The 27,027-nt window shown below is 39.4% G+C and overlaps 1 protein-coding gene across 9 annotated transcripts in view; it reads left to right on the top strand.

The window, feature by feature from the left end:
* CTNND2 (catenin delta 2) overlaps positions 1-27,027 on the top strand; it is a 913,511-nt gene that overhangs the window by 478,727 nt on the left and 407,757 nt on the right. For all 9 annotated transcript variants that reach the window (XM_038583305.1, XM_038583308.1, XM_038583306.1 and 6 more), the window contains 2 exons: positions 13,327-13,361; positions 13,742-13,858. In XM_038583305.1, the coding sequence (XP_038439233.1) occupies positions 13,327-13,361; positions 13,742-13,858 (152 nt within the window). The remainder of the gene's footprint in view (positions 1-13,326; positions 13,362-13,741; positions 13,859-27,027) is intronic.

Genomic DNA, 27,027 nt, shown 5'->3' on the forward strand with positions numbered 1-27,027 from the left:
TGAGGTCCTGGGATCGAGTCCCCCATCGGGCTTCCTGCATGGAGTCTGCTTCTCCCTCTGTCTGTGTCTCTGCCTCTCTCTGTGTGTCTCTCATGTACAAATAACTAAAATCTTTTTAAAAAAGTCATTGTAGTGTGTTTTGACGAGTAATAAGGCTGTTTTGGGGTCTCAGACGACACAGAGCCTCACTCAGCCTGGACATCTGAAGCAGGTGGCTGAGGCTGGGTCCTCAGGTGGGACAAGAGGATCCTCACAAACCAAGCAGGTGCTGCAAAGGAGCCTGGTTTCATCTCCTAGGCAATGGGAAAGCGCTGAAGGCTTCCGAATTAGGAGTTCCACGCCCAGCGTCCTGCTCCAGGACGCTGATTGCAGGGCCCAGCGGATACTTGACAGGAGCAAGAAGAGACTGCAGGCAGGGAGTAGAGCAGCTAGGGGTGGAGTGAGTTGGAGGGGAGGGAGGGAAGGGTTGGAGGATACCCTGTTTGTGTCTAGGACCTTCGCGTGTATTTCCATTTCACCCCCACCATAGCCATTTGTGGTAGCTCATGTTTAGAGTCAGCTGTATAATCTGCAACCATCAGTGCACAATGAAAACGCGGAGTTGTTGTTTAAAAAGCAGGGGGTGGGGATCCCTGGGTGGCGCAGCGGTTTGGCGCCTGCCTTTGGCCCAGGGCGCGATCCTGGAGACCCGGGATCGAATCCCACGTCGGGCTCCCGGTGCATGGAGCCTGCTTCTCCCTCTGCCTGTGTCTCTGCCCCCCCCCCCGTGCCTATCATGAATAATAAATAAATAAATAAATAAATAAATAAATAAATAAATAAATAAATAAATAAATAAAATAAAAAGCAGGGGGTGGAATGCCATTAAAGGTGCAACAGACACTAAAGCGTTTTCCTTTCTCCCACGTGCCCTGGCTCGCTCTCCTGCCTCTCGCGCTCGCTCTCCGCATCAGGTCATCTCTAATTTACTATGTAATGCCATCCTAAGTAAAGAAAAATCAAAACTTTAAACTATTGGCACAAATTTTACCATGTATCTCGATACTGTGCGATGCCAGATTTAAATGCCAATACAGGAGCGCCTGAGTTGTGCGCAGAGTCGTGGACGTGATGCGGGTCGCCCTCAGAGCCCGCACCTGCGTGGAACTTCGTCCCCGCTGCGCGGCGGGGACCCTGCACGAATCCACCCTGCTGGGCGGATCCACCTTCTGCTTGCACCCGTCCTACCGGCGTGGCCTGACTGAAGAGTGAGGGAAGGCTAAAGAAAGCAGCAGTGCGGCTGCCTGGCTTTGCGCGGACCCCCAGGCCCAGGAAAGCGCGCGGGCGGCCGCCCCTGTTCTGGGTTCCTAGGGCCTCACCGCACCTGCCTTCCGAGCAAGCCCTGGCTCCGCGGGTCAGCGCGGTCTTCGCGGGCGGCGGCGCTCCCGGCCCTCGCGGCCACAGGCCCCCCGCCCGCCCCCCGCCTGGAGGCCTGCGCCCCCCCATCCCCATCCCGCCTGGAGGCCTGCAGCCCCCCCCCCCCGCCTGGAGCTCCCCCCGCCCCCGGCACGGCTGGGCCCAGGGGGGCACGGCGAGCGCCCCGGGGTGGGGCAGCCGCTCGCTGCGGACTCGGCCTCCCGCATCCCGCCCGCTGGCAGAACACAGGCTCCGGGGGCCTCTGAGCTTGGGACAGGCCGTGACGTGAGGCCCGCCCTGCGCAGGTTATCCCGGCGCCCGGAGGGGACGGCGGTTGCCCAGGGACTGACTGCGCCCGGCCGCCTCGGGCTGTGCGGACCCCGTGGTGCCGCGAACCAAACGTCAGTCAGTGACCCTCTGAGGGAACAGCTGGGCCCCTGCGCTCCAGGTGGCGGCCGCCGCGGGCTGGCGCGGGGGAGAAGGATGGCACCGCGGCCACTGCTACAAGGGCAGGTGGAAACGTAAGGCCGAGGAGCAGGGAGGCCGGGCTCTGCGGACGGAAGGCTCCTCGGAGAAGCCTTCAGGAGCAGGGGGACGATCCTGGCTAAACTGACCCAGCGGGGCTCATGCGCAAGGCCGCCCGCTGGGAAAGGTGGGAAGGGAGACCCCAGCAGAGGGGGCGTCTCCGATCAAGCATGGGGATGCGGGGCAACTGACTTAGCAGGATTCCTGCGCAAACCGGACTCCGCAAGGGACCCGATGAGAGCCTGCAACCGCAGCTGGGCAGAAGGGGCGCTCACAGGAGCCTGACTGAAGTCTGATCACGGAGAGAATCTTCGTCCTGGGGAAGCCGCACCGGCCCCTCAGGCGCAGAGCTCCTTACAGCACCAGGAAAGAACACGAAAGCTCCAACTGTAGAAACCGTAAAGGGAGTGGGTGTCGAGGCACATTCATACCGGAGAATGGATAGGTAGATGCTAAGGGTCTCAGGAACGATGTGGGGGAAGATATTCTTTAAATATCTTAGGAACATTAATAGATATTTCGATTCATGGATTTTAAAATTGTTTTATACGTTTGGCAGGTGGCACAGTTGTTTAGTGAGATCTCACATTCAAAATGCTCAGTCTTTCTTAAAAAGGAGACTCAGGACAATTAAAGGCGCACCTTGTGTCGGTAAGACAGGGAGACGATGGGGATGCTGGTCCAGCTTTTCAGTTTCAAACCTCAGATAGTGCCAGAAAGAAGGCAACTTTTAATGTATGATTTTTCCCTTACCACAACAAATAGGGAAAGCAACACACAGATGTAACCAAGGAAACCAATTTTCAGGAGTCGGGATGGTGGGTAGGGGGTTGTGGAAGCAGACTGGCACTGGGGTAGCTCCCCTGCGAATTAGCAGGAGGAGCAGGAGCCTGCCTGCCAGGTGCAAGCCTAACTTTAATGAATATGCTTCCAGAGAGCCAATGAGTTGTATCATGTGAGGTCTCTTGGACTCACGTAGAATGCATTAAGACTTGTATTTTGCTTCAGGACTGTAAGCCAAAGTACCATTTTTAATTTTCCCCAAAAGCATATGGCAATGGAAGTGAATACAGGGGCCTGATGAGCAGGGAGCTTAGATACAATGGATGAATTTTCATTCAGAAGCAGCCCAACTCCTTGCATCTGATTGGCAGTGGGCAGTATGATTGCTGTATTATGCTCCAGGGATAATGCCTTCATTCACAGAACAAAGCCCAGGGCAGAGTCACTAGAGTTCTGCCTACTGGGAATGAAGAACAAAAAGGGTAATCAGAAGTTCGCAGTGGTTTCTTCCCCTCCCCCCACCCCTGTTTCTTCCTTCTCTCTTTTGTTCCATCCTTCCATTTCCTTTACTCCACTCTTCCCAAGGTCCTTTTAATTCTAGTTTAATTATTATATGGGAATAAATGAATAGCATATTGCATGTAGAGAAAACAGGGAAAAGTGTACCAAACCGTACCCCACTATTTTTTAACCTTTTTATTTTGAAATGATTATAGATTCATGGGAAGTCACAAAATAAAATACAGAGACATATCTTACAATTCTCCCAGTTTCCATCAATGCAGCATCTCTGCTGTACCTGTGTACGACAATAGCACGACCGGGAAATTGCCATTGGTACACTCCCGGATCTCCCCAGTTTTACATGCACTCCTGTGTGTGTGTGTGTGTGTGTGTGTGTGTGTGTTTACTTTAGTTCAGTGGAGTCTTATCACATCAGAGCTTTGTGGGACTACCACCACAAGACGCAGGATGATTCCAGCACGCTACGGCCTCCTGCTTCCCCTTGGCGCTCAGAAGCCCTGGCAACCCCTGACTTCTCCAGGCCTGTAATTTTGTTATCTCAAGAATGTTATCTTTTTCACTCAGCGTGATTCCCTTGAGATCCCTCCAAACTGTCGTTTTGTACATCTATCAATAGTCCATTTCTTCTCATTGCTACATCCCTACTTCCCTCTCCTTGGTATGGATATATTAGCTTGTTTCACCATTCACCTGTTGCAGAACATTTGGTTGTTTCTAGTTTGGGGCATTTATGGATAAACTATCAACATTTGTGTACCCATTAAACATTGAACTGAAGTGAATTAACTTCAGTTAATCACAATGTTTAATGTTCAATTAAACATTGAAATGAAGTTTTAAAAACTGCTACTGCTCATAAGGAAGTAAAGGTCTATAATACCAGGAGAGTTGTTCACAAACATTATAGGATTTCTGCCCTCTAAGGACACTGAAATTGAAACTTATTTTTAAAATCATCTGCTGCTACCCAAGGACAGAAAACAGAAGATTGAGACTTCTCTTTTCTGTGAAACAGGCATGGTTATTTGCATAAATTTCCATTAAATGTCTAAGAGGTGTTAGCTTCACTTATATTAATAAAATCATATCACTTTCCGTCAAATTCAGTACTCAGGGTTTGACTTTTCTGTAATAGACAACACACCCATGGAGCAAGAACAGGTGAAAGAATACCTGAAACGAACCAGTGCATTTATTTATTTATTTATTTTAGGATTTTATTTATTTATTTGACAGAGAGAGTGAGAGCACAAGCAAGGGGAGCACAGGCAGAGGGAGAGGGAGAAGCAGGCTCCTCGCTAAGCAGGGAGCCCGATGTGGGGCTCAATCCAAGGACCCCAAGATAATGACCTGAGCTGAAGGCAGACACTTAACCGACTGAGCCACCCAGGTCCCCCAAATCTGTGCATTTTAGAAAAACAGGAGTGAGGGACACTCCCCACACGATCTCACATATGATCCCAAGAAGCTAGGAAAACATAAAGTTGAGCCGTCTTTTGTCCAGAGACATCCCCACAGCTCAGGAGCTCCCTTCACTGAGAAGACCCTAACAACAGAGATCATTCTAGGGGAAAGACTGAAACTTGGAGCATCCGAGAACCTTCATATACGTACCACCTCCGTTGGCAAACAAACCCACTGCTCTTCTCTTTTCCTGCCTACGAAATCAGTTATTAATGATCAAATTGCAAAATGCACTCAAGATCCATGAGTGAAACCTTCAGATTCATCTAAGACCGAACCAGGAGTTGCAAGGAACACCCAAGGAGATTATTAACATAACAATGTATAATGCAGTAGTATACACTTAGTACACAAACTGCATAAACTATTCGGTTTCTGGTAGTCTGGAAGGCATTTCCAAATATTACAAGATCTCAGAGTCATTTAATTAACCATATCCCTAGTCATCTGCGATTACAATTTACTACTTTCCAGTTTATGGAATGATCACAGACAAAAATATTACAATAACTTTATTGTATAAAATGGCTGGCATTCAGGGATTTTGCTTCAACTACTGCAAAATTCTGATGTGCTAGTATGAGCATTTAAAAAAATGCCTAGCTCAGGCGTGAGAAATCTCACAGAAAACTACAGAGGAAGATATATAACATGAGAATTTTCTAGTTTATAATTTACAAATTGTTCCTTCTTCTGGTATTGAATTTTATACACAGTGTGTCTCTTGTAATATAACTGCAATCAACTCCAAAACTAGAAAAGCATTCGAAGAAGAGAAACTTGAGAGTATGTCTTTCCCATGGTAAGAGCTTGACTTTGTGTAGATAGCACGTTGAGGGTGTTGAGCCGAGGGCTAATTATTTGTGGTTGCTAGAAACTGGAGTATGTATTTTGAAGGAATTAAAACAAAACAGAATTCATGTTAGTCCCCTGTTGTGTGGCTCTGGCTGGCCAGCGCACAAACCTGACATTGTCCTGATACCCTGTGATAAACACTGTGACCGTGTGTATCCAGGCTACGGCATGAGAGCCGCTACCACTCTGCCAATATCAGTTGTTTGGATAATTTGTCAGTCACCAGCTCCACCAAAATTAACTTAGGAATATGAATTTTCCCTGCCTCAAATAAAAAGAAACTAATAATAGTAATTTGGGTCTGATTTATTTTCTTCCAAGGTTTTGAAAATAACTAATGGGCTTTATGGTTTTTGACTATGGCAAGAACAGTAGCAGGTGTCAGCAGAGGCTTCTGCGCAGGACTGATGGGAAAACCTATGGTTCAAAAGGGAATCATGTTTCTTTGGAAATCGCAGACCCCCTCTTTTTCTTCACAATGTTAGTGTAGAAAAACATAAAAGACGGACAATTTGAATCGTGCAAAGCTTATAGCATACGGGTGTGCTGGTATTTATTGGTCCCTAGCACGGACAACTAGAATTGCATATGGCACATCTATCGAACTTTCAGTTCTGAGTTGGCTGTGCTCTCTCAGCCTTCGGTTCTGCATGTGATAATGAGGGCTTACTTTGTTTTTTAATGCCTCCTATGCTCCTGCACTGTTCTGTGGTTTTACATACATAAGTTTTCATAATATCCCTATGGGAATTTCTAGTAAATCTCTAGTTTATAAACGGGGAAACTGAGGTTTAAATAGATTAAGTGGCATGCTCCAGGTCCTATGCACCTGTATGCAGTAGTGCCTTGGGCACACCTTTTCATGCAGTTCCCACACCCCTGTGGGACTGCAAAGTTCCAAGGAGCTGGCCCTGCGTCTCTTTGATCTGTATACGCAAAGCCACTGTGAGCGCTCACCAAGAATTTGTGGTGGCCCTATTTCCGTTTCTCCAGGACTCACTGTGACCAGCATCCTAGGCAGACACCACCGTGCCTGGGTATTGTCTTAATGCCCACTATTCTTATTTCCACAAGTCTGTTCCCCATTCTAACCCTCCCACAACAGCTGTAGTGGGCTTCAAAGGATAAAATAGAGTAAGCCATAACCTATAAGCCACAAAAACCATTTTAGCAATATATAATAGAATAAGAAGCAATTCCATATTTGCTCAAGACATGCCCAGGTTTTGATCACCTGATAAATAAACCACTTGATACGAACTAATTTATTCATTCTCAAAATGTCTCCACTTAGGCCCAGACAATTTTAGTACTTTGCCCAAAGTGTCCTAGACTGAAAGGAGCTGCACTGGATTCCAGGCTCAGGGAGTCTGGCTTGTGAGTCCACACACTTGGCCACTACACACAACAACGTCTTAGTTTGGGAGCTTTGTGGCCCCCTAACTATACATTGTAGCCCCATAAACATTTTTATAATGGCTGTAAAATCATATTTCTAACCAGAATAGGTAAAGCAGAAAGAGGATGTATGCTCTAATAATTAAAGAAAGAAACGTGCCAATGCATGGAGGAGAGATTAGAACATTCCCGTGGGAATATTCTACTGCTACGTATGGAGACCACAAGGCAGTAGACTGAAGGGAAATCTGTTCTGGGGGAAGCAGAGTTACTCACCAATCCTAATGAATACGGTCTGGGTGCAGTGCTTGAAGGTAGAAAGGCGCTGCCTATAGCACAGCTCCACAGGCGAGCACTTCTCAACATTTCTACTGAATATATTTCCATTATAATTGGGACTTTCGACTAAGGTTATTTTGTCTTGCAATCAGTGCCCCTTCTTGTGATGTGGCTGCATGCAAAACTGTATGCCAAAAAGTATTTTTTGGTAGAGTACAATTTTAGGTCATACAGACATCATAAATATAAGGCCCTTTGTTCCCATGGACAAAAATCAAACATTAGTTCTGAAGCCATTTGCTGCACGCTAGTTTCTCCAGCTTGTGTTTTAGGTACTTTGCTTAATTTGAAAGCAGACTGACAAAAAACTCATAGCTGCTTACCTTTATTTCATTTTGAATCATATTGTGAGCAGTAATACACCACATGATACAGCATAGGGATCGATGCTCTGAGCATCGGAGAGCTGGAAAAGAAAATAAGAAAAGATATTTGTGCGAGTTCATGACAGACAGAGTAGCTCTAGTAATGTTTTGCTTTGTGTCTTTTCTTTTTTTTTTTTTTTAAAGATTTATTTATTTATTTATTTATGATAGACAGAGAATGAGACAGGCAGAGACACAGGCAGAGGGAGAAGCAGGCTCCATGCAGGGAGCCCAATGTGGGACTCGATCCTGGGTCTCCAGGATCAGGCCCTGGACCGAAGGCAGCGCTAAACCGCTGAGCCACCCAGGGCTGCCCTGCTTTGTGTCTTTTCCTGACATTAAACAAACTCTGAACTTTCATATATATATGAAAGTAGCCTGCAGGTAAGATAAGAAAGAAGACTATCATGCTGGAAATGAGGAGGGTGAAAATCACTTCCCAAGGGTCTCAAAGGATGTTCTTCAGTTTAAACTAGATTTTCCCCCCAACATCATGCCTGCAGAACTTGGAAGTTATTGGCTGCTTACTTGAAATGTTTAAGCTCATATCAAAACATAGGAAAAGTGATCCTGTCACTTTTTTTCACATGGAAAATGGAGACAAAAGTAATTATAGCTCTAAATCCATTATTTCCCTCCACTATTTGGACTTAGGCATTTCAGATTTTTTTGGCATTATTTGGATTTCAACTATGAGTGATTCTAACAATGATGGGGATATTGTGTAAAACTGAGTTACAAGGATTTACCTAAGCATTTAACTAAACATATTTCTGAATGTAAGAATCATGATGTTTTCCTATTCCCAGAATCTAAATTAATATTAACATTACCCCTCACTTTTCATGAAGTGAAATATTAAGGATAAAAGAGAAATTCCCTTTTTACCCTTTCTCAGGCATTTCTCTCTGCTCTTCCTCAGAGGCTACCACTGTCATGAATTTCGGTGCATTTTTAAATCTATGTTTATATGATTTTCCTCAATGGATAGATAGATAGTTGAAAAGCTAGTCTAAACCAAAGACTAACCTTTGTGTACATACATGTATTGATACACATTATTGTTTGGTCGGTGTTTTTTAAATTCACATAATCGGGATCATGTAATGCATATGTGAAATTTGCATTTTGAGAACCGCCACTCTATATTTTGCTTTTGAGAACCACCTATGTTGATACATTATGTATTTGGCTAATTTCTTTTAACTGCTGAATGGTGTTGATTCCATTTTTACATCCTATACGTAGGCAGTCATATTTGGCCATTCCCTATTACTGATCTCTCAGGTCATTGCCATTGTTTTGCTACTGCCAACAATAGGCATGAACACTCTTGTCCAGGTGTCCTGGGCAGAGGGGTGCAGGTTTCCCTGGAAGCTCTACCTACAAGCAGAATTACTGAGTGATGAGGCAACTGCATATAAAACATTACCAAGTATTGCCTCATTGCTCACCCAAGTGACTGATTTACTCTTTCCCGGGGCAGTGTATGAGAGTTCTTATTTCCCTACTTCCTCTCCAACACGTAATACGGTCAGACTTTCTAATTGTTTCACAGCCTGTGGCATATAAAGAATTGCCTTGTGTTTAGTTTATATTCTTTCAGTTGCTAATAGGTTTGAATCTCTTTTAATATGTTCAGTGACCACACATTCTTGATTTTTTTTCTTCAGTGCATCAGCTGTATGTATATTTATTGACCTCTCTTCTGTTTGACCTTTTAATCTTTATCTTAAAATGATTTGTAGGAGTTATTTTAATGTTCTGGAAGCTAACCCTGTGTAAGTTACATGCATCGCAAATGTCTTCTCCCAGGATGTGATTTGCTTTTTCAACTTGGTTTATGGTGTTATGTTACGTTTTTGTTTTTAATCATATAGGAGTTTAATTTTGCTGTTACCGAATGTGTGAATAGAATGGTGGTTTAGAATGCGGCCTCTAGAACAGGATACCCAGGGTCATAATCCTACCTCCAGTGCTACTAGATGTGGGGCCTCCAGCAAGTTCTTGAACATTTTTTACCTCAGTTTCATTATCTGTAAATTGGGAATACAGTACCTGTCTCAAAACTGCTGTCATGAAAGTTAAATGTAAATCAGAATACTGCCTGGTATAAAGCGAGAACTATGTAAGTGTTAGCTGTTAGAATTTGTGCTTTTAATACATTGTTTTAAAAATTCTTTCTTAGCACTACTGATTTATATATATGTTTAAAGGTTAAATGTAAGGTAGCCTTCATTGTAATATGTATTTTTTGCATAAGAATTGGGTTCGGCGACTTGTACATAGTTATATTTAAATACTGACTAGTCTAAATTACATCTCTATTTTATTAAATTTAATTCTTTACAGGTTACTTCTATTTCAAGAAACAGCATTTTGGTAATAAAGCAAACTTTATTTTCCAAAATTTAACATGCTTAGAAATTCCAACTGCTTCAAAAATCACTTTTATATTATACTAAATTGAACAATAAAATTGGGAGAAAGTTCACCATGAGTAATTCCTAAACGGCTGAAATAATGTCTGAGACACAGGCATAATCTGTGTTTATCGGATGAATAGTTTGTTTGCTTTTTTAAAAAGCATCCACCCAAAAGCAGTTTTTAAGAGAAGGAATCAAGTGTATAAAATACACAATTGCATAGAATCTCTTGACAGAGCGAGTAAAGCATGCACTTAATGGAAATAAAATCCAAACCAGGTTTCTCTTGGGACTTCTATTTTCTATGATAGGTCATACTTTTTAATGCATTTTAACTGTGCTGAAGAAATCAGGAAACCTTTTAAATGATTAATGCTGTTTATCTGGCCAAAAGGAAGTTTCCTCTGCTTTGAGAGGATCGTTTCATATTCACTAGGAATGGTATTCTTTCAATTGTAATACAAAATGTCTCTTATTGTTTCTGTTACATCATAAAATGGAAACACTTTTGAAAGAAATGACCAAAAGGTAAATATTATATAAAACTGGCATGTGTAGTCTTACACATAAAATCACCCATTATTATTTTTTTTTAAATCACCCATTATTGTAGATGAGCAGATAGGTCTCACAGGATGAGTAAAAGCTGTCAGACCGCCTTATTTGTGTTAGAGTGACCCCAGACATTTTCTCCCAACGCTACACTGTGGAAATGGAAGACAGAGAAACAAGAAACACCTTGCAGCCTCAAATACTGCCACGTTTCTGTGTTACTCAGTGTGCCATTTAGTCTACAGAAACAAAGCCCCTCCAGCTCCAGAGTTCTCACACAACAGTGCTTTATTTCTCACTCATGCTGTGGCTTCTCTGGGCTGGCAGAAATCTTCTTCCCACCTACTCAGGGACCCATCTCAACAGGGACTAGGAGAGAAAGAGAGTGTGAGGATCTCATGCTGCCCTTCTGTGCTTGAGGCAGGAAGTGGCACTTGTCACTTCCCCTCACAGGCTTTTACGTGGCCCTCTCTGTACACCGCGGTGTAGGGTGTGCTCCTCGATGGCTGCAAGGAGAGCAGTAGCGAGTGCAGCCTCACCTTACTCTTACCGCTTCTGGTGGGAAGTCACTGGAGTGTGGTTCCCTTCATGACTTTTTATTGTGAGCTGGGAATATGAGCTTTGGAGTGGGACAAATTAGTTTGAATCACCGTTGAGCTCCTTATGATCCATGTGGTCGAGTTATTTAACAGCAATAACTCTTGATTGGCCATCTAATCAGAAGAGCATTGTGGTTGACGGGAATTAGCAGAGCCAAGGAAGACAGTAAGTACTTAGTAAGGGGCCTTACTGGTAAAAGGAATGCAGCGCCATAGAGATAGCAGTGAATCCGAGAGGGTGTAGCAAGAGGCCATTTTTATTATATCAGAAAAATATTGTATCATTTTCCTGGGGCTGCCATAACAAATTACCACAGCTGAGTGGCTTAAGACAAAAGAAATGCATTCTCTCACAGTTTCGGAAGCTGGAAGTTCAAAATCAAGGTATCAGAAGGGCTATGTTCCCTATGAAGGAGGGGGAAGAGGCAGGAAGATCATTCTTTACTTCTTCCGGGTTCTGATGGCTCCAGGAATTCTGTGATGGCTCCAGGCATCCTTTGGCTTGTAGATGCATAACTCCAATCTCTGCTTCCACTTTCATAAAACCTTCTCTTCTGTGTCTTTCTCCATTGCTATCTCTTAGAAGGACAGTTATCATGGGATTTAGGATGATCTCATCTGAAGATCTTTAACTTCATTACATCTGCAAAACTGCTTTTTTTCCAATAAGTAGCCATGTACAGTTTCTAGACATTTAAATGTGATCTTAGCTTTTGGGGGTGGGGGACACCATTCAGCTTACTACAAATATGAAAGCATCTTTTATTCCTATGTAGAATGCCACTTAGTAACTGAACATGCATGCAATTCTTAAAGCATTGACTTTAGGATTACATTTCTGTTTTAAGTGTGAAACTTTCTAGTTATATGTTACCACTATATAGCACATACCTTTTTGATACAAGAAAAGTTGCATTGGATTAAATTTGTAAAGTTATCATTTCATGTATTATTTCTGCCTATAGTTTTCACCATTATGAAACCATTTTCCAGTTTACTAAAATGAATTGGTTGAGGAACAAGATACCCTGTAAAAGTCACATGTTTCTTGAAGGACTATCCTTGCATTCATGTATGTCAGCCATAGCTTTTTTGAACACTGATTTATACCAGAATTCCCTTTTCCTTGTCCCTCTGTAAATGCATTCAGAAGCCATCTCTGAGATACAGAGTAAAGGTCTAAAATCTAATTGCTGTTGTGCAACTGATGAGCTATTCACAGAAGCTGCTTGAGCAGAGTAAAGGTTTTAGTGAAATAAGTATAGAAAATCATTCTCAAAATGATACCTGTCAGTAATTAGCATCTAAATTTCATACCAATTATTGAAATATAAAAAAGGGGCATGTAGAAAGTATTTGCATTGATAATGAAAGAGTTATGCATATTCAGAAATTTTAAATTTATTTATCTATTTAATAAACCATTGAAAAGTAACCTATGTTGCCTCCATAGATGAATTCTGTACAATGTCTTTGGCATATCATGTATATGAACAACCTTTTCTACCTAGGTCATCTTATAAAATGTATTTTTGAAGTGAGAATTTGGAAACTGTATATTCAATCAGTGGTAAAGTGTTATACTTTTTAAATTACTTAATTTGAGCTAATAATCAGCTGAAAGGAACTGCTCATGTGATATGTCTGGAAGAGGGTATAGATTTATTGTATCTTTTTTATAATGAGAAAGGGGGTTATATCTTTCCTAGACTACCTTGTTACAAAGTCTGTATGAAACTAGTCACCCTCATATTTTAAAATAACTAAAATTGGGTAGAACTGCATCTACATAGAAGCTACTATAAGGGATGAGTATAATAGGTTGGGCTTTGCAAAAAAAAAAAAAAAGGAGCTATTCTCTGAAAATTACTGAACAATGTCCATTTATAACATGCTAGTACCTGTGATTCAAAAGATATACATCAAATGGATTAGAGTTAAGATTGCATCAGAACAGGATCTCTTTTCTCAGGAGAAGAAAAATAAAAGAAATGCCATGGAGCCACCATTACTACTCTAATGCACCTCTGGCTCTTATAGTTTAGGGTTCTTGTTTGCTAACCAGTGCATTATACCTGTATATTCTCTTTTTTTTTACAGTTCAGCAGAAGAGCAGTTTCACTGGCAATCACAAGGTATTGTGAAACTTAACATTTTTTTCTACATTTTGTCTTTTTTTGATTAATTTTCTTGTGAACTTTAGAAAAAGACTGATAAAAATGAACATGATAGCACCTCGACACTAAAATCAAATGATGTTGTGATAGATCATGATTTCTTGAGAGTTAAATTCTCTCAATTCCTTAGAAATTTTTATCTTTTTCATGGATACATGGAATTGGCTCCCCTTGGCTTTTGATACTGGGTGACCAAGGATTACAATGTGAAATCTAATGAGAACTTCATGGAGGTAATGTCTTTGGTTAGGATACTTTTCATTATTAAAGAGTAGCCTAAAGTTTTAATCATAACAATATCATGTGTTTGTTCATCACTTGAAAATATTGTATTTCAGATGGTCAAAAAGACATTGAAGATGAACTTACAACAGGTCTTGAGCTGGTGGACTCCTGTATTAGATCACTTCAGGAATCAGGAATACTTGATCCACAGGATTATTCAACAGGTGAAAGTAAGTCAAATGACGATTATGCTTGAAGGCAATTAAAATATAAGAGTATGCCTTATTCTCATATAATTAACATAATGAGTCATATCTACTAGAACTTCAGCCTGTGTCTATACTTTTATCCATGTTACTCCACTCTCCTCAATTTCTTCCCACATTATCCCACCCCAACTCAACAGTAGATTACAAGCTCTCTTAAATCAGTAATTGACGTCTAGATTTCTCACCAATTACTGACATAGTGGATTCTCACCAATATTCTGATATCCTTTTGGGGATCTATCTAGACTATCACATTGAACGAACTCACCATATATTTCTTTAATCAATACAGTGTCTGCTTTAAAATTAACTGTAAATCCATTACTCATATAAATCATTGCTTGTAGAGACCTCAAACAGTACTGCAATTATGTAACAAAATAGAAAAACTCAACATAATATATGTACTAACTACTTGGTATTATGCTATAGTACTATACGGTAACCTCTTACATTTCTATATGTAGCCATCTTGCATTGCATATTAACCTCAGCAGAATATTTAAAAATGTCCTCATCTCCTCCTAATTATATATTTTTCAACCAGAGTGGTTGAGGCTTAGGAATAAAAGTGCTATGAATTGAAACGAGCTTCACTTTAATAAATCATAAAATTCTCTTGACTTCGTTTAATAAAATCCCACAAAAAGCCAAAAATTAAATCATTAAAACAGATAGCACCCTGGTAATTTCTACTTCAGAAATCATTGGAGCATATTATTTCTTAATTTAAAAAAATAAACTGTCCTTGCATACCCATGAAGGTTTGTTATTTGAAAGGAAGATATAAGAATAAGATAGCATTCTGATCTTGAAAGCATTAAACTTACACATTAGTTCACTTTCTCTACAATTTTTATTATACCTCTACTCTTAGGATAACATCATCATGAATATCTAGATTTATTTAAACCCTTAGGCATTCCCTCAATAAAACTCCTAAAATAAGATGCAGTATTTGTAGTATCATTGTCCTCTGTATTTTATATTTAAAAATATAGAATTATTACTTCTCTTTCCAAGTCAAGAATTGTATCTCCCTTAAAGGGGTAGTTGCAGTTAGAATTATATTTAATTAATATTTGAGACATATGTATTCATTTTGTTAGAGTAAAGAAAGCAGAGATAAAATAGTGTGTCTTGGGAGGGGGGTGATAATAGATATTACATTCTTCATATAATAATAGAGAGACATATTCTCTTGAGTTTAGCAGAGGGGATAACCTTCAATACCCAGAAGGTTCAGAAAAAAAGAAGGAGGAGTGAAATAAGAGGCAAAAAAGTTAAAATACTTAGCAGATGAATCAGGTATAACAACCTAGCACTATAGGTGGGCACATTGAATTCTTTGAAAAGAATAAAAATTCAAATTTGTAATAAACAAAGATATAATAATCTTTATATCTTATAAGGGACACACTTATATTAATTATAAATGTTGAAATTAAAGGAACAAAGTAGCAACAGCAAATACAACAAACAAAGTGAGATTGAGAAGAATTTGTGAGATGAAGTGGAATTTAATGCAGAAGCACTGAGCTGGGTCAAGAGGAATTATCTAAGGGAAAATGTCTTTACTTACAAAGATACAATAAACCCATACTAACACAGTGAACATGCTGCACCAGACAAAATAGTGTCTGGGTATTAAAACAGAAATTATTAAGAATGAAAGGAAAAATTGATTTTTAAAAATACTATTGTGAACATTTCAATGCACATATCTCAGAATCATACAGAATACTAGAAGAAAAAGGCACATAAAATTGAAGTAAATAATTGACAAACCAATGTAATAAGTATATCTAAGAAGTGAAATCCATTGAATGATAACATATATTTGTTATATATGTCCAGGGAATATTTAACTGAATCAGCTTTTGGTCAGTAAAGAGAATCCTAAAAATTAAAAAGTGTAGAAAAGCCACATTCTTTAGTAATAATCCAGTAAAATTTAAAGTAAATAAAATAATAAAATATAAAAAAAGATAAAATATGTTTGCATTAAAATTAAGAAACATACATTTGGATCTACTGAATCAAAATAACAATAAAACAGAAAATTACATACTATTTAAAAAGCAAATAAAGTAGCAATATTTTATAATGAAAACATAGGGGTATGGGGAAAAACTGCACCCAGAGAAAATCTTAACTTTATTATAAACAAAGACGAGATAAAGGAATGTTGTACTTATTTTATGGAAATCTTAAAAAGAGCTAAATAAGCCAAAAGAAACTAGGAAGATGGGAATAATAAAAGTAATATGGAGATAAAGTAATACAAAACAAAATAGTAGAAGAGATAAAGTGATAGGAGTAAATCTATGAACTTTTAAATAACTTTAAATCACCTAACAGTCCTGAGCTTTCCTAAATGAGACACTCTGCTACACATGGGAGAAATGGAGTGAATTTTTAGCGTTCACTTTAGTTTTCCTATAATTCATGTTCAAAAATTATCTACAAAAGATGTATCTTTGTTACAGGAAGATTAAATACTCCAATAGGGTTTGTTTGTTTTTGTTTTTGTTTTTTAATGTATTTGGAAACTGCTGAATTTTTTCTTTCAGAAAGAGTAGTTACTTCACGTTATTATGTTCTGGATTGTCTTTTTGAAGACTCATAGGATTTTAATTGATTGTTTTTCTTGCATGCCCCCACTTCCTTCTTTGAGATAGGAAAAATAGTAAAGCAAAACAAACAATCAAACAAACAAAAACAGATGATAAAATCACGACCCGAAAGGTTTATGTCAAAGGATCTAAACCACAGTGAAATGAGGAATATTGTTATCCTTGCAATACATTTATTCTTAAAATGTTCAGTCATTTTGAGACTGAACTAATTGAGTAAGATTTAGGAATTAATTTAAAGATACTGAGTGGATAACCATCATTTTAGAGATCGATTATGGAGAATTTTAATTGTTTAGGGGGTCATAAAATAAAAGTCTCAATTCCTTTTGTATTTGTATCAGGATCCAGCTGGGAAAGAGATTCTACTCAAAAAGAGTTACACTGAAGAGAACTTAATTCTTGGACTATTTACAAAGGAGTGGGCACGATTGAGGGAATAAACAAATGTCTCCTGAGATACTCGGGTAGCAGCAACAGAGGGAAGCCCTTACCACCATCCCATAGGCCCTATAGGAAAAGTCCAGGGAATAGTACCGGCAGAGTCAAGAGGCAGGCAGGAGAAAAAGAATAAATAACCTAACCTATTTCTTCCTGCTTTCTGATGTCCTCACACCTACTATTGGCCAAATCCAATCATAGACCAAAGAGCAAGGGACCCCCATGAGACAGTCTACAAGGAGAAAAGGTCAGAGAATGACTGTGGGGAGCAAAGAGAATAATCAGCACAACATCCCATTAAGTCGTAGAACAGCATGCCAGGTTTATGTTCTTGTTTTGTAAACTAACACATAGATCTGTAGTGACTTTTTGACACATTTGATATAATTAGTGCAAGCCGATCTGATTTTGATAGTCCCTTGTTTTTGTGATTACTCATTGGATTCCTTACTGGAACAGACATGAAATAGCTAACGTTAAATTGGACCTGACACGCTGCCCTTGAGAGCCAGTCTCGTAGTCCTGGCTCAAAACAACACTATATACAGTCTAAAACCAGCTTGAAAATGTCCCCAAATGGCAACCAATCTCAATGCCAAAGCACACAGTATTTAATTTGCTGTGTTTAAAAGCTTTGTTATTTTTCCTTCCAAGGTCTGATTAAAATAAATTTGAATCCTAGTAAATCCATCCTCTTGACCCTAAGGCAAGCAATAGTTGCTCTCCCTATTCTGACTATAGTGTCATATACTTATCAGTGTTTTCTAACACTTCGCATTTTTTAAAAAGTGCTATCCTAAATAGTATGTAAATCATGTGTACAACCTTTGCTACCCTGCCACTATTCCATGACTGCTGGCTGTGTAATTTCAATTCTAACAAATATGTGTCACAGAGTCCCTGGGAGAATTAATATGGCTTTACTGGGGCGGGGGGCGGGGCGGGGGGGAAGAAGTTACTGATAGAAGCTCGGGGCCATTAGCTTCTCACATAATGTACAGTTTGACCTGAACTGCGATGGACTGAGTACCTTATTTTTAATCCATGCATCTTTAGAGTTATAAACTCAGAAATAAGAGTTATTAAATCTTATTCCAAAAATTAACAAAAATATTTGCCAGTCAAAATAAAAAATAGAGCAGACAACTTGGGAGAAAATGACTTACATGTTTATAGACAATGTTAATTTGTTTAAATATCTGAAATAGTAATTACATCTATCTGTAAAATATTGACAAATTGAAATTCCACTGTGTTCTAGAAAATCCCAGCATTCAGGAGGAAAAAAAAAAAAACTTAGGAGCTTAATATATTCTGAATGTTATGGTAAAAGAAAAAAAGAATGTTACTCTGAATTTTCAAATCAGAAAGTATTCAAAAAATCAAGAATCAGTCTTAAAGGTTACTGTTCTGAGCAGATAGAATCCAGATAGAATAATCATACGTAGCAGGACAGAGGTGAGTATATTATTTACTGTTGATTAACACTGTCACTTTTATTTAATTGCTGTGATTATACTTGTTATATAGTAAGAAAATTGTTGAGGGATCAAGTTATTAAGATGCTGTAAAATATAACTCCAAATATTTTTATGCAGTAATAATAAGAAAGGTGAGAGACATCCCTATGATGCGAATGTTTTCATAATTCCTAGTAAGCATGGCACCAAAGGATACAGAAGTGGCTTAGGAATGTAAGGTTTTTATAATAATTAAAATAATCAAAATGATAAATATATTGATCATGTGGCCTCATTGCTGATGTGCTCAGGGAAATGGTACTGGTCTGTTTTCTTTTCTGTTATTCTGGAAACTAGTCCATAGTTAGACCCAACAGAGAGCCTCTGGGTAGGGATACAAGGTAGGTCACCTGAACTCTGGAGTCATAAGACTTGGCCTTAAGTCCTGATGCTCTCCCCCCCCCCCCCCCCCGCCATTCTACCAGCAGTTGAGGACTGTCACCTGGACTCTGGAGACCCCAAGTCTTTTCCTAGAAATGCATGTATTCAAGTCAGTTGAGTTCATCCTTGGATTGCTCATTTCCTGTGAAATCACTTCATCATATGCCTTTGGTTTTTGAAATGCAAATGAGACAATCTCCTTTCCAGAAGTTTGTCATGATTCCAAGTCTAAAGTTGTCTTTAGATACAACATGCATGCATTTGTTTCCTTTCAAAATTCATTCACTCTCACTTCCTCCACTACCTTTGGTGTTCTAGGGCCAATAGGAAGTTAACAGTAGCAGTAATGGAAGATGTGAGCAAAAGTCAAGGGAAATCACCCAGGTGGCACAAGGAACATAGTAATATCCTCCTAGAAGTTATGATTGATTTTCATTCCAGATGCTACATCTACCTGGTTTACAACTAATGTTCAATTTCTTTTTCTTTGATTTCCTTCTATCACATAGACGTTTAAAAGGCAGGTTGTATCTTTTCCAAAGAAGCAAACATAGGAAATGAAGGGATGGACAAAAGGATAAAGTACCAAGTGTTCCTTCTCCATCCCTGAAGCAAGAGAAACAATGATGCTAATTTCTCATTAAAAACATCATTCTCAGGGCACTTTAGTGGCTCAGTCAGTAAAGTGTTCAACTCTTGATTTCAGCTCAGGTCTTGATCTCAGAGTTGTAAGTTCAAGTTCTGCATTGGGCTCTGCACCATGTGTGGAGCTTACTTACATAAAACAAAACAAAACAAAACAAAAACCCCATCATCCTCAACTGTGTTAATAGGGTGTCCTGGGATCAGGCACAACGTTGAAAGCCTCCTGTGAATGTTTAATAAAAATATAAGTGGGTTTTGAAATTGTCAGGGCAACACAGGTGCCCAAGACAAAAAGGATTTAGCTGGTGAAAGTGATGAAGGTATCAGAACTCTCATGAATGTGAGAAAAAGTAGTGAGGCTGAAAGCTCCCAAGAGAAAGTCAGAGCAAGCACACTTTTCCTCAGGGGATAGTGGAAGGAAGGGCATCCTAGTAATACCTTGTGGAGACGTCTTCTGGGATTCCCCTAGAAGTGGAAACATTAGAACTACCCATGAACAAACAAGTCATTTCAACAGCAACTGATATAATCTACTCTTAATATGCTGGGTTTTTATTGCATCGCTACAGACACTGGTGGGCATTATAATCATTCATTTGTTAAATATATGTGTTAAATACCTATTAAAGGCAGCATAGAGAGTCCTGCCCTTGTGGAATTTACATGCTAGTCCGAAAAGGCTGAAATCAAGAAATCTGAATGCAAGATTAAGTAAATAATTGCTATAAGCATCAACAAAGTAAGAGGTGGAGTAGAATAGAGTTCTCAAAGTGTACTTGGGAATCCTGGAGGGTCCTGAGACCCTTTCAGGGGGCTTGCAAAGGCATCAATTTTCACAATAATCCTATGATGTTACTCGCCTTTTCATGCTAATCTTCACACATGAGAGTAAGAAAGTCTCACAGGAGCAAAAAGTCAGCGGAGCTTTCCAGAAGCTGCATGATGGCATCATTGCCAACTGTTTTTAAACATTTTTCAGTTTTAAAATAGTATTAGCATTCTATATCACCCATATAAATAAAAGCTCTCTTTGGTCCTCAGTGATTTTTTAAATGCATGAAAGAGCTATGAAAACTCTAGTTTTGAGAGGATAATCAAAGGCGCCAGGAAGACCTCCATGTGAGAAGATACTGGGTCAGAGACCTGAACGAAATGTGCAGGCAAGCCATGCAGATTTCTAAGGAAAAGTCTGTGATCTGTGGCAAATGAAATGTTGGTTCTTTAAGTTAGTATAATCCTATAATAAATTAGTGTTTCCAGGATTTAGTTTTTAAATTTTGTTTTCTTCTAAACTGGTTTGTATTAATTTTCTATTTCTTTTCAAAATTATTGATATTAAGAAGTATGAATCTATTACCTTTAGACAATTAATTTATGAAGAAGTATGCATAATGCTTGTCCTCTCTGTGCTACATTAATTTTTTAAATGGTAAATAATCTGAAGATAAAACTTTACAAGCAAATAGTTGGAAATTGTAATGGGGTATATAAAAAATACCGTTCTGTGATTATAACATCTTGTAAAATCCCATGCATAATAAAATTCTTAAGCTACACATTTTACACTAAAGTTATGTATTTGAAGTTCATTTTGTGATAAATGTCATTTTGTTCATTTCCCTTTATTGTATACAGCCATAAAGAAACTGAGTTATTGCATAGTGTGAATGCTATAACGACCTTCTATGTGTCCATATACTATAGTCAAACTTGAAAAAGCCTAGTAATTAAGCCTGTAGCATTGGTTGAATCTAAATCAGTTTAAAAACTAAATGAGTACTTCTCTAATCCTGGGACCACTGGAGTTTTAATTTTCACTTGAAGCATTACACATTGAAAGCAGGTGACCAGACAAAATTGATATTCTGCAGAGAGACTTAGAAATGAAGTATAGAAACACACCTGCCCATAGAACAAACACATCACTCAGAGCTGCCTTGCATAACAATCCTCTTGAGCTTTTTCCCTCAGTTAATTTTAGGAATGGTGGTTGGACTTAGCCACTATTTTCAGCAAAATTCCTCAGTGAAACGCCTACTTATGAGCTTTTAAATTTACTAATGAATATTAGAAGAAAATAACCAGTTTAACACTGCTAGTCAACTCTTATTTCAAGTAGGTTTAAACTAACAAATTTATCCAGAAACTATTAAGAAGAAATGGACACTGTAAATGAACATAGGTAGTAGTTCAGTTTAAAAGAAAGTTAAGGGGCAGCTTGGTGGCTCAGTGAATTAAGTAACTAACTCTTGGTTTCGGCTCAGATCCTGACCATATGGATTGTGATATTGAGCCCCATGTTGAGCTCCATGCTCAGTGGGGAGTCTGCTTGAAGATTCTTTCCTTCTACCCATTCCCCCACTTCCTGTTTCTCTCTCAAATAAATAAATATGTAAACAAAAGTTCATATTTTTACTCCTGCAGTTAGATATAACTAAAGTGCTTTGAGCTTATTAAAATCAATTTGGTAATCTTACAAGTAATAAACAACTTTTCTCATTGATTTTGTGATCTTTAACAGACCGTTTATATATGTATATATAATTTCCACCAACTACTTCCTTTATTCTAATGCATTATTTTTGATAAAAAAGATTTCCTGTTTATTTGATGTTGCTTTAAGAATTGACTCTCATTTAAAGCAAAATAATACTTAACTTTCAGATCATTTTTTTTAGAGAGACAACGCTAATGTGATGGTAGATAGAGAAAGGCAGAGAGGGAGGGAGAGAATCCCAAGTGGACTCCATGCCCAGTACAGAGCCCCACTCAGGGCTGGATCTCACGACCCTGTGATCATGACCTGAGCCAAAATCCACAATCAGATGCTTACCAACTGAGCCTCTCAGTTGCCCCAACCTTCAAATCATTCTTAACTTTCCACATAGCAAGAGCAGGGAAATGAATGCAGATTCTCTGTCAGTTATATAAATCTATGTGAATCTTGTTGGCATTATTTTTCATGGTCTACATAAAGATAAGTTTCTATATCATTTTGACAGAATCAATGTAACCTGAGAGTAAATATTTCTAAATTCCCTGACAAATGTAAATCTAAACAAAGCTGCCAGTCAGGTGTCCAGTCCTCAAAGTGTCTATCTCAGCTTGTGTGTTTATTATTCCTTTGATAATCCAGAATTAACAGCTTCAACAAAACATTCATGGAGTACCTGAGGCACTGCTTAATTCTAATAGTTTTTTTTTAGTGCATTCTTGTTAGGAGCACTTTTTTCTTTAATGGTAAAGATGATCCTTTGGAATTAAATCGATAACTTAATTACCCCTTAGAATCCCTATCTTATTCTTGCAGCTTCAGCTCCCACTATTGGCGACTTTAGTAGCTACCTCTGTCTTCACATTTCACTTACGTATAATCAAACTTTGATCTTGGAACTTATGTAAGACCTAGGAAGATTAAGTTCGTCAGGTGATGTTTGAGCCAGTATTAAAATCAAGCCCTTTCTAACTACTTAAATCCCCACCATGTCCTCCAACTCTGTAATTTAAAAATGAAGCCCATCCTTCCCCAAAATGTCAAGGGCACAGCACACACCAGTTTTTCTTCTTGGGAATGCCACATCACTGGGAGTTCCAGCTTTCCCATGCTCATTTGTGAATATTTGTTGTTTCCTACAATAAGTGCTCAAAGTGGACCAGATAGTAAATCACTCACAATAAATCACTTTAAAACTTGTAGGAAAAGAAGGCATATGCCTGATTATGACAGTGGAATACTGTGTGCTAGGTATTCTGGGGGACTTACCCTGCACTGTGGGAACCGCCCCAGCTCCCACTGCAGTGCTTGCAGTCAGCAGACAGTAGAGTCATTTGGGCTGGCCACTCCTACCCATTTAGTCACTAAGTCCCCATTAGCTTTTCTTTTAAAATGTCTCTTAACAAAAAAAATAAAAATAAAAAAATAAAATGTCTCTTAACTGTGCACCTTTTTCCCTCTTCCTAAAGTGGCCACCAGTTCAGATTTCCTCAATTACTGTGAATTTCCTTTCCCCGCACTACAGGAAATCCCTGGTCCTAGTCTCTCCAGTGTCCAAATAGAGTCCTGCCGCCTTCATTGTACATGTTCAGAATTCTGCTTCCATCCTATTACCCTCCCTCTGCAGAAACTGTTGCTGGGTAATACTGTACAAATCTCTGTTAAATAATTAAAATGCCTTGGAGTCTGGTCTGCTCAGAGGATTTAAAGCAGCATGGTGAGTATAAGGTGAATGTTCAGGCATCAAGGCAGGCTGCACAGAGGAGGTGAGATTTAAACAGCTCTTTAAGAATGAATTTTGACATTGACAGAGAAAGGAATTTCAGCCTGAAGGGACAGAGAGAACTTTTGCTTTCTCATCTCCTGGCTCTGATAACTAGATTCTGTTTGGTTTTGTTTTTCATTTCAAGCAGACCATTTTAATGATCTATGCCTTGAATGTGTCTCATTTGTAAAATGAAAGCTCACAAGGTGTTGAAAGAAAACATTAAGTGATATATGGGACCTTACTATAATAAGGTTTTCAGGACAAACAAATCCCAATCAAGGTTTTATTATGATCAAACCATGTGGCTATGAAATTAGATAATTAGATACTAATACTAAAAACTGACATTTGTAAAGCAGTTTATATTTTCCCAAGCACTTTCACATCCATTATCTCATTAGGTGCTCAAATTTGCTGAGATTAAAATTCATAGAGACAGAGTAACCGAGTGTGGTTAAGAACACACGCTCTGAAGTCCGGCGCCTTGCTTGCACACAGCCCACTGTGTAGTCTCCATTGGTGCCATCCTCAGTCCCACTGACATAGGGAGGATGGTGGTACCTCCCTCACTGGGTCTTTGAGAAGATGTCATGAGCTAGCGGATGTCAGCTACTTTGGACAGTCCCTGGAACTTAGAAAGTATGCACTAAAAGTTCCCTGGGATTGCCTTCATGTCACCGACCTCATCGTGTCTGCTTTTGTAAACGTGGAGGTCTACTGAGTTCTAGTCCTGGATTATTGCCCCCCACCCCACCTCACCCTTTCGGTGTGCTTGTAACCTACAGAATGACTTAGGAATGCCACACGGTAGGCCTCTGGCCTTTTCTGAATTATTGCAAAGTATGTGGTTGAATTAAGGTTTACTGTTTTCTGGGACCGATACTTAGCGAAAGCATGCAAGAATTGGCAATTCCAGAAGAAATCTCTTTAAACTGGTGCAAACAGAATAAATGGGTATCATCATGAAAACTCTAGAATTTCTAGCTCAGTTAATAAGAAACAGACGATCTATTTTGGTGTATACATTAATACGACCTTAAGTGAGTCTGAAATCTTATGTAGAAAATTAGCCTTTCAAAGTCTCCACCTGCTGAGATAGCCTGTCCCATTGATGGCAAACACCAAGCCTCCCCAGCCAATAGTGAGAGTCTCTAAGGAGAGGTTCATGGAAGAAGCACCCCAGTCTGAGGCATAAAGATTTCTCCTGCAAATAAATTAGCTTCTCATTAGGGGAGAATTTTTCAACTTTAAAGTATCAGTCTGTGTCTAGGACTTAATACTGCTTGGATGACAAATAGGATCTACTCCTGGTATAGAAGAGGAGGATCTGTGTCTCATCTTCATTTTCCAACCACTCAGCCTCTCTACACCTCTTTTTGCACCTCTGAGAAATCATGAAAAAGACTCAAGGACAATTATTTTCACAGGTTGCTATGTGGTCTCTAGTCAATTGATGAGTTTGAAGATACACTGAGGTATTAATGAGATGCTGGTGTTACACTCAAGATACCTTGCTTCAGGTATCTTTCTGGGACCAATGGCAGGTTGTATACCCCTCAACTCTAGTTTCCTTAGACTTACAGGTACCAGTACTCCTCCAGTACCTTCCTTAAACTCCCTTGGACCGAATCCTATTGGGCAGATCCCTGGGCTCAGCTTTGCAGACTATCCCATAATGGGGAAGGTCCAGAATGGGCAAAGAAGGCACAGTCATCACCCTGGTAGCATACACATCAGAGAGTAACTTGCTTTCTGTGACCTAATAGGACATTGTGATCCACTCTTGCTTATAGTTCAGGTTTCTTCTGGAACAATTAATTGCACTAAAGACAACATTCCATTTCCCTAGGTGGGATTTTAAAGCTCAGTGTCTTCCCTTCCCAGCCTAAGAAATCCTTTTACATCATCCTCATCCCCCAGCAGATATGCTTCATATCCTCACGACTGTGGTCTAATATTACCTCTAGCCCAAGTCTCTAGCCAAAACTTAATGGAAAGTCAAAAGTTCTGAAGGAAAAAAATGATCATAAGTTAAAGCCCAAGACTATAAATGCTTTCGAAACCTCTGGAAAATTTGTATTTTCTACCTCAATGCACAGTAATGTTAATAATCTAGTCAAGAGTTGGTTATATGTAAATTTTATTTCCATTATAAAGTAATTAAGGATTATCTTATAATTTTTTAACCTTTTTCATGTTCTCATGTAGCTTTGCTCTCTAAAATTGGGATGAATAAATGCTATTCATTTGAAAGCTAGTAAGCAATGGAAATCATTCTAAAGGCATGCGGTGTTTCGGCTGTTGTCCGGACTGTTTCGCCCTTGCCAGGTGATGTGTCAGTGCTGTAATATTATGATACATTGCTCATTGTTGCAATTACCTTTGTCAGAGTGCATCTAGGTTTCATGCTTGAGATGTGTGAACAAAGTAATGCGATAGAGAATCTCAGTTTGTTTTTGTTGAGTATTGATCAAATACATGACTGGTTCCATAAAAGATGAGCAGATCTGATTATTTCATGTTGTATATTTCAGGAACACATAAATCACATTTTTAATTGAAATTCCTTTGAAAAGGGACTTTATATTGCTACCTGAAGATCCTGCATGGAAAGCACTTGTAGGTTTCTGGTGATAATTCCAGGAAGCTACTCAGAATTTACAAAATTGTTTGGCTTGCTAATGACTGAGGCAAGAAAGTTCATCAGAGCAAAGTCATGCAGTCTTCTTAAAACACAGATAACCAGAACACATGGTTCTCTTGCTTTATAGATTACATCCAAATATTTACATGAAATGAAAGATTTTACTGGATTTAATTTCATTTTACGGACATTTCCAAAGGTCTGTGCCCTGTTGTATCTGTTTCAACTTTCACTGCCCTGGGGGTGCACTCTCATGGGGGAGGGGGCATGGCCAGGGAAAGTCATTACCTCTGGGTAGAAAGGAGCCAAAAGAGGTCTCAGTGGGAAGCTGCCCATTGTCAGGTACATGGTGACCTTTGACTTTAAAAGGCCTTTACTCTTTCACCATACAAAGCTCACTGTCTTCCATTGAGCTGTGATCTTCAGTAAGGGGGTCACCAAGGGGAAAACTTCTGGCCACAGTTTGTTACTGCTCCCCCAGTACCTCCCTCTTCTTCCTCCTCTTTGCAGTTGGTGCCAGTCTGCCCCTGCTCCCATCACCCGGGCTCCTCTTCTTCCACAGGTACTTGCATATCTAAGCCTGCCCCTTGCCTGGGCCTCT

Source organism: Canis lupus, chromosome 34, assembly GCF_011100685.1.
Source record: "Canis lupus familiaris isolate Mischka breed German Shepherd chromosome 34, alternate assembly UU_Cfam_GSD_1.0, whole genome shotgun sequence".
Lineage (NCBI taxonomy): Eukaryota > Metazoa > Chordata > Mammalia > Carnivora > Canidae > Canis > Canis lupus.